The 9,540-nt window shown below is 36.2% G+C and overlaps 1 protein-coding gene across 1 annotated transcript; it reads right to left on the bottom strand.

The window, feature by feature from the left end:
• Positions 1-3,964: 3,964 nt before the first annotated feature.
• On the bottom strand, positions 3,965-6,314 carry LOC112650205 (F-actin-capping protein subunit alpha-1-like). Its single transcript, XM_025432951.3, is given in 1 exon segment — positions 3,965-6,314. A coding segment is annotated over 1 exon segment (897 nt). The 5' UTR covers positions 6,275-6,314; the 3' UTR covers positions 3,965-5,377.
• Between the last annotated feature and the right edge of the window lie 3,226 nt (positions 6,315-9,540).

Genomic DNA, 9,540 nt, shown 5'->3' with positions numbered 1-9,540 from the left:
AATCACATTTGTTTTGACCAAGAAAACCCTTATAAGGCACTGGGGACTACAGAGTTTGTTCCTCTCTCAGAATATAACTTTCCTTCTACCCAGAGGAGAGTGAGGTAGGTCAGTGACCATGGTAAAATGGACTCCTCATTATCTAGACAAAGTTCACACTATATAGAAACTATACCATTCACTGTTGAAACATAAAAGTGGATACATGAGGAGCAGCAGAAAACCTGACACAAAACATTGCCTTGAATTCTTTTATAAAAATAACTGAATGGGGGTGACAAACTAATGTTCTATGTTTACAGTAAGAGTGAACCAATGTTAGAACACTTAAATCTGAGTCTTAGGTTAGAGTTGATCTGCCATATAGAGCTTGTGAGAACATGATACTTTGAGAGCTTGACACATGATACTAATACAGTGGGATGGGAATATTAATTAGAAAAGAAAGACTAAAACAGAAATTATCTAAAATGATTAGTCTGGAAATAGGAATGTAGGTGGAGAAGGGAGAAATAATTTTCTAATTTATAGATCTCGATTTTGCATTTCTTTGGCTGGGCACATCCATTTTTCTTATCACTCAGAATAAATTTTTTAAAATTTAATGATCTTAATGATGTAACTAAAAATTTGAAAAGAATAGGAATACCCTAGAATAATTCTAAAATCCTAGCACTACTAATAGTACTTTTTAATTTTGTTCCACATGCGTGGGAAAGGAAAAGCTGTATGTTGTCTGAAGCTGTATTGATTTCTTAGGAAATGGCACATAGCACATAGCCTGCCTCCATATTTTCTAATGTAACAGATCCACAAAGTGATGCCTCTCCCTCTCAAAATAACTGCTGCCTACTTATTTTGTATCCTGAATCATAGCAATTAAAAAGAAGTTGCAGGTTTTAATTAAAAAAAAAACAACCTCATTTTGAAACCTTTTAACATCAAGTAATATATACATGCTATAAGAAAATACAAAATGGAGTGTTTTCTGCAAAAAGGAATTTTCTTATAGCACGTGTATATTACTCGATGTTAGGTTTCAAAATGAGGGTTTTTAAAATTAAGAATGGCTATTTGGGTGAGAAGTTAAAAACTAGAACTGAAAAGCTGTAAGCATGTGTTCTCAGGAAATATGTAAAAACACAGAGACTGCTAATTGCAATTCCAGTGGAATCTGTAACAAACCGCACGTGACTTAAAACAGGCCTTTGTACGAACACATTAATCTGATGTTTTTCACCCTGAATGACTCAGCGCTAAGACGGTCTTCCATTTGTGGAAGTTGCTACGTCTATCAACTTAATGTGCGACAAGATTTTCTATCTGGATTATTTGCTAATATCCCCAGTGGCATGATATCATTGATTTAGGGGACTCTGCAATAACTGTGTTTGCTTAGATTGGTTGGCATTACGCTCAAGTTTTTGATGTTTTTCTTAGAGAAAGGAAAAACATGTAAGACTCAAATTGCTCTTTAGAATATTTTTTGCTAAAAATATTACAAGGATCCAAATTTCCTTCCCAGACAATCAGGGGATCCAAGGCTTAGCCTAGCCTGGGCTATTGTTCAAGAAGCTAAGGAGTGTGGGAGTGTGGAAGGGCTTTGGGAAAATACTGTGGTTCTGGGCAAAAAACAAACAAACAAAAAAACAAAACAAAACAAAATCCTGCAGAAATTCTGGCACAGGACCTACATGAGCTTGCCAGTGATTAAAGACCAAAGGAGGCCGGGTGAAAACGTGAGATCAGGTTTGTCAGCAGGACTTGCCTGGGAGGAAGGAGAGAGGGAGTACCTGGAGGCAGGTTAAAGACACCTATTAATTCCAATTCCGTTTTGTGCATTGACAATTGAAACACCATGAATTCAAGTTCGAATATATCAAGCTTCAATTTAGTTATGGATGATGCCTTTGTGGCAAGGAGCCAATCAGAAGTGGATAGTTTCAGGTGCGTTTTCTTTTCCACTCATTTTGCCAAAAATACATGAATATCTTTTACCTGTGTCTGCAGTGTTTTTCTCCTCATTCAGGAAAATTTTAATCTTGTCTCTGTTTATTGCTTTTGTTAGAATTGTGCTAAATTTTCAAGGTTGGATCTTGGGTCCATATCCACATATTAATGATTTTTGTCACATTGTTTTTCTCCTGTTTGACCATTTAAAAAATTAAATTTATTTTTTAAAAAAGATTTTATCTATCTTGGAGAGAGCTTGAGTGGGGGAGGAGCAGAGGGAGACAATCTCTAGCAGACTCTGTGCTGAGCTCAGAGCCCGACGTGGGGCTCGATCCCAGGATCCTAAGATCATGACTTGAGCTGAAACCAAGAGTTGGATGCTTAACCAACTGAGCCATCCAGGCATCCCTTACCATTTTCCTTTCATATTTTAGGAGGTAGTTTCAATTTTTATTTTCCTGATTTCTGATTAGATTTTTTAGCATCAATTTTCCATTCACATCAGACTTGTTAAGAGGACAGCTTAAAGTAAAATAATTTTCTCAGTCCAGTCCTGGACTGCTTTTCCAGCTTCATTTTCTTTTACTGACTTATAACATTGTATTAGTTTCTGGTATACGCAACATAATGATTCAATATTTGTCTACATTGCAAAATGATCACCACAGTAAGTTAACATCCATCACCATATGTTGTTGGAAATTCTTTTCTTGTGATGGGAACTTTTAAGATATCTGTTAGGAACTTTCAAATATACAATACAGTATTGCTAACTAGAGTCACCATGCTGTACATCCCCATGACTAGATATTTGTACCTTTTGACCTCCACCCATTTTGCATACTCCCTGCCTCTGACAACCATCAATCTGTTCTCTGTATCTATGAGCTTGGAGGTTTTTGTTGGTTTATTTTACATTCCACATATAAATGCGATCATACAATATTTTTCTTTCTCTGACTTATTTCACCTTGCAAAATGCCCTCAAACTCGAGCCATATTGTCACAAACAGCAAGGTTTCCTTTTTTATGGCCACATAATATTCCACTGCATATGTAATATATACACCATATTTTCTTTATCCATTCATCCATTGATAGATGCATAGGCTCTTTTCATATTTTGGATATTATAAATAAACCTGCAGTGAGCATGGGGGTGTAGGTATCTTTTCAATTTTGTTTTTGTTTTCTTCAGACAAATACCCACAAGTATGATTATATGGCAGTTCTTTTAATTTTTTTTTTTTTTTTTTGAGGGACCTCCAAACTATGTTTTCCTTCGTTCCTGCACCAATTTACATTCCCACCAACAGCTACGGCATCTGACTCTGGAATGGTGTCACCTTTTGCTTCCTCTTTTGCTCATGCTCTTCCCAATGTGGAGCCATCACTCTATCACATTCCTATCAACAGCATACCCATTCTTCAAGGTTCTATTCAAAAAACACCATGTGTATAGATTCTTCTCAATTCATATCCTCTTTTCACAAGGCATCAAACAAATTCCATAATAATAGTAGTAACTGAATCCATCTATCTTTTTGAATTAGTGCTTTTGTTTTCTTTGAGTAAATGCCGAGTAGTGGGATGCTGGATCATACAGTAATTCTATTTTTAGTTCTTTGAGGAACCTTCATGCTATTTTCCACAGTGGCTTCACCAATCTACATTCCCCCACCAACAGTGCACGGGGTTTCCTTTTTCTCCACATCCTTATGGACACTTTTTATTCATTTTTTTGATTTTAGCCATTCTGACAGGAGTTAAGATGATCTCATTCTTTTTGGTTTGTAATTTTTTTTTGTAAAAATTCTTTTTGGTTTGTATCTCTCTGATGATGAGTAATGTTGAGCATCTTTTTATGTGTCTGTTGGCTATCTGTAGGTCTTCTTTGAAAAACTGTCTATTCAGGTCCTCTGCCCATTTTTTTTTTAAGAACAAAACAGGTATATTTCTATTGGACTACCTGATACAGAGGATAGTGTGGTATGAATGGATATAGTATGAATGACACATAATACAAATATATTTTATTTGAAATAAACAAAAAAGCTTACACAGCTCAACAGGTCACTTGGAAACAAACTTGCTTGACTGTATTACTGAGCAAAAACAAAGCTGAAGCACAAACACCCTTCTTTTTTGACATTTATTTGGAGATAGGTAGGAAGACACTACTTGGTTTTTTAAAAACTGACCTTCCCTTAAGGCCTGGTCATAGAAGTGTAAACAATGTAAATGAATCCACCATTACCAGTTGTCATATCATATCTATGTCACCTGTGTATTCTAAGATCACACATTTACCTGCCAAGGTTTCTATATCACAGTTACACTTGAGTTCTTGGCAGGCAGGACTGAGGAAGAGTAATTTGGAACAAGTTTTACAACCTATTTAGAACGAATCACTAGTATTCCCTTAAATAACAGGTTACAATAGAAAGATACTGCCTGGAACATATCCTTTTCACTTTGGCTCATTTTTAGTTTTTTTGTTTGTGATTTACATAGTTGTTGGACTCATCTGCTTATAGTATAATCCTGCCACAAAGTATTAAAGCATAAGATACCTAGTATTCCTTCAACATCTGCATTTTTTAAGTTTTATACTCTACTACATCCCTAGTAGGTCAGCAGTTTTTGAATAATACAAAATAATAATAAACAGGTAGAACTCTTCTAAAAATGCAGATGTCTCTAACTATAATGGTACTAGATGGGAAGGAGACAATGAGGGAAGAGAAAAAAAGCAAACACGTTCATGTGCAGGGAATGTGGTTCAAGTCTTTGGATTTAAAAACAACTTCCCCAGAGAAGCTGGCTATAATGGAATTTCCAGAAAACTTCCTTTGCCCTCACGAAAGGACCTGAAAAGCCCAATCTAAACTTTGAAAACTACAATTATGAGATGTTATAAATGATGATCAAAGCAGTCAGAGGGAGAAGGATGAGTGTGTCTTCCATTCAGCTAGTTTGTAGCATAGCCTCTTTAGCTGTTGTTGGTGGATCAGTAAAAACCGCTGAAGTACCAGAAGTGTTTTGAAGGTAAGCGGTAGAAATGTACTGAGCATATTACCTGTCTATATCACTAACAGGGCGTCATGGCTAGGAAAATTTTCTAAACAGTAAAATGACTCCAGGATAGGTCTGTCTGCCTGTCTCTCTTTCCATCATTAAATGTGGCAGAATTAAAAAAAAAAAAATTACAAGTACATAGAGTGAAAACAAAAAATTACAAGGCAGAGAACACAAAAGAATCAAGACAATGCTATCGGTTCAACAGTATTCCACAAAACTAGAAAACCTGTTAACTCTGAAAGCCCTAGCAAAATATCACTCTTGTTTATAAATCACTTATTTATCATATGACCGCACGTTGAACCCTTTCTTTCCATGTACTGAAGAATCCTACATTCAGCTCTTAAGCATTCTGCATTTCTTTGCCAATCTTGTAGCTGAGTATCTTGTTCCAGTCGATTTTGGTGCGGGTAACTGGAAGCTGCCAGCGCAAGGCCTTGTATGTGGTGTCTGACATGGTTTGATAGTTCTCACTAATTGCTGTCTGATACTCATTTTCTGCATGCTCTATGATTTTAATAAATTCCTTGGCAGTCTGGACTTCATTCGAAACAGTTACTGAGTCCTGTACATCTTTATGACTAACCAACTGAACACTGCCATCTTCATAATAGTGAACCAGAATCTTTTTTTTTTTTTTTTTTTTTTTGTGAACCTGAATCTTAAGTACTCCAACCACCTGGGCTGTAGGTGGTGTGATGGTGAACTTCCACTCTGATCTCCAACGACCATTCCAGAAGTTTTTAGGCTGAAACTGGTGGCTTTCAATACATGCAATAATGGTCTGTTGCCCATCTATAGCTTTAGCATAAACAGTACAGAAGCCGTTGGAATAATGATATTTCACATAGGCCCTTCAAGCACTGTCACAGGATTCTCTCCAAGACTTCAGACCTCCGTCTACGTCCTCTGGCTGGGGGTCACTTGCATCTTTCCGTAAATGGTCAAACTTAAAGGAAATTTTGTTTTTTGGATCTAAAAATCTGCTATTACCCAGGTCACCGTGTTCTGTAATTAAGACCTGATCTTCATATCCTTCTATCTTCACAGGCGTGAACTGATCCATGTTATACGGGGCAAATGCATGTGCTGCCCCTTCCCTGAGGAGATTGTCATTATTAAGTAGTAGCCGGACATCATTGAACACTTCATTAAATTCTCCTGGGGGTGCATGAGTGATGAATTTAGCAGCTATGTGTACCTTCTCCTCTTCCGACACCCGATCCTCGAAGTCGGCCATCTTGGGCTGCTCTCCCTCTGCCCATTTTTTAAGAGGATTGTTATTTTTGGTTTGTTTTTTGGTGTCGAATTGCCTAGGTTCTTTATATATTTTGGATATTAACCACTTATTGGATATATCATTTGCAAATATCTTCTTCCACTCAGTAGATTGCATTTTTGTTTTGCTGATGGTTTCATTCGCTGCGCAAAAGCCTTTTATTTTGGTGTTGTCTCAATTATTTTTGCTTTTGTTTCCCTTGCCTGAGGGAAGAAGAGTTATTCTTAATATGCACATGGTGTATTCCAGGTAGGTGATCACCAAATGCCATTATGGCACACTTACAAGGTTTTAGTGTGGTGCACAGTGAAGGCAGTAGTGGGAAAAATTAGTCATGCCTCACACTAATATGCCAAAATTAAAAGAATTTGCAAGATAGCATCCTAGTCTCAATCTAAGCAACAAGTTTATTTCACCCTTCATCCACATTAGATTAAGTGCTAAGTTAAACTTTTGTTTCTGTGGTGGTTTGTACTTATTTTGTATTTTTTTGTTATTTTAGTTTTATGAGATGGAGGCAAAAGGAGTTCATTTCAAAGTTTATTCTCATACATATTTAAATCTCCCATGAAAAGACTTCCCCTATAAATAGTTTTTACATTACTAAATAATGTGTTGGAAACAATTGTGTAGTTGAAAGATCATGAACTTTGGAATGAAAGAGAACCACATTCTGATTGGCTGCACCTTAACTGAGCAAAGTAACTTCTCTGAGCCTGTTTTCTCATCTGTGAGAATGATAATGGCAGCTCTGCTGAGCTGTTAAAATCAGGTCATAGATGAAACTAAGTGCAGGCACTGTATGCTTGTTGTCTTCTTTTCTCTTTATACTCAATCTATTTTGCCGTCTAAATTTTTCAGCAGCAACCAGGGAATAGCATGGGCCATAGGTTAGCAGCACAGTGCATTTTTGGTCCACTTAGCCCTCATAGAAATAATGAGAGAAGCAGTGGAAAATAAAGCTTAAGGTATTGGAATTATTTATAGCAGTAAATTAACTCATGTTCTTTTTGGTTCCCCAAAGCGGAGGTAATCAGGGTGTGTTTAACCTGCTACCTAAGGCTAAGCTGGAAGCAATCTCAGGACAAACATTTTTTTAGATATTGTTTTCCTCTTCTTCAAATTAATATGCCTTCAATCTTTAATCCAAAGTAATTAGCACAAATGCAAACTTCTAGATCTAAACTAGTAAGTTTAAGGGATTTAAAGTTTTGTATATTGCCTCCTTTGTGGCAGATTAATGACTAGACAAGCAGAAGTTTTATTTCTGAGCCCTTTATCCTATTCCATTGACCTGTGGGACTGCTTTTTAACAGTCCCACACTATTTTGATTACTACAGCTCTGTGGTATATCTTGATACTGGGGATTGTGATACCTCCAGCTTTATGCTTTAAGATTGCCTTGGCTATTTTGTGGTTCCATATACATTTTAGTATCATTTGTTCTAGTTCTGTGAAAAATGATGTTGGTATGATAGGAATTGCACCGAATCTGTAGATTGCTTTGGGTAGTATGGACATTTTAACATATTAATCCTTCCGATTCATAAGCATGGAGCATTTCCTTTGTGTCATCTTCAATTTTTCATGAAAGCTGATGGATGTGAAATAAAAACCTTTCGACTTTGGAACACAATAAAGAATTTATAAACTTTGCACACCTACAAAAAATAGAACTGGAAGTAACAAAACATAAAAGGGCTAATAATATAGATTCTTTTAATTCTTTGGAGGAAAAGTCTCTAGCATGAAATCTATGCTTATAAAATTTTACTGTGAGAATACATTACATATGTTATGTTTTACATATGTTAAAACCCTAATAGTAACTTTTCATAGTGAATATGGGTCAAACAATCTCATTTGAGTCAGTTTGCTAATCCATAGTGTGGTACATGAGCTAAATACCATGGGCTATTTCATCTTAACTTTTATGAGTTCTTATACTCTTTCATTGAGGAAATCTTGGAGACCAAGTCATTTAATAGGTTATGGACTCTAGAGTTGCACTTAGCAGTTTACAATCTACTACAACTAGGACGTGTTCAGTTACTAATAGGCAGTATTTTTAAATGCCTTATGAAAGGAGGATGGGAATAGAGAATGATCCATAGAGGTATTTTTTTAATAGAACCTTGAAAGATGGATATGCTATTGATAGGAATGGTATAGAATATTCCACATGAAAAGCATGAGCAAAAACAAAGCAGCATGCTGTGTTCACGAGTGACAATGATTGTAGATTGTGTGGCATGTGGGGTTCACAAAAGCAGCTTAGGATAGGTTGGAACTCCATAAAGTAGGCGTTAGGGGCTTAGAAGTCCAAACTGTTAAACAGAGTAGTAATGTAAACAAGGAATAATATGCAGAAAGGAGCAATGAGCTTTGAGGTAAACGTTAGAAGAAGCTTATGACCATCAAGTAACAGAGCCCATCCTACAAACCACTAAGAAAAGTTGTCTTGGGTAATATGTAAAGCATCAACCCATCAAAGAAAACTCTGGTCCTTAACTGGTGGCTAGAAAAGAGGCAGTTTATGCCTACCAATCTGTCATACAAATAAGGAATAGTAGTAGCCACAGAATCTCTCTGGATTGGTATAAAATGACCAGTGGCATCAGCTTTAGGATTAAACTGCAATCTCTGTTCTATACAATGGATTTAAATGTAGCTCTTCTTGTTCCTACCCATGCATGGCAAGAAATAAGAGAATTTTGTCAATGCAAGGCAGAATGGGAATGTTAGTTCCAGGCACAAACACAAGAGTATACCTAACTCCTAGTTTGTTATGTTATTATGGCTTAGAGTATGGGATCTTCAGCTAGACAGTCTTAGTTTAAATCCTGGCTCCTGTCTCCCACTCCTCACGTTCTAGCTGTGTAACTTTGGACAAATTATTCAAAATTCATATCTAGAGTTGAGAATAAATATATAGTTGGAAAGGGAGTTTTAGATAATGTAGATATTCTTTCCTGGCACTAAACACAATGCAACAAGTGATTCTTAAGAGTTTGTTGCCATGTGGAATCTGAAACCCTATCAATAAAATTATCGTACTCTAACATTAAAATTAGTGTTTCTTGTACTTTAGAAGGGCTATTTTACCTATGCAGGATTTTGTAGCATCATACATTGGTCATGGGAAAATACCATTTATTGGGTTATGCAAATCTTCAAAATATTAAACATTTCATAATATAAAAAAATTGTTTAATATTACCACCAG

This window comes from Canis lupus, chromosome 11, assembly GCF_003254725.2.
Source record: "Canis lupus dingo isolate Sandy chromosome 11, ASM325472v2, whole genome shotgun sequence".
Taxonomy (NCBI): Eukaryota; Metazoa; Chordata; class Mammalia; order Carnivora; family Canidae; genus Canis; species Canis lupus.
This window is presented reverse-complemented; position numbering and strand designations above follow the sequence as displayed.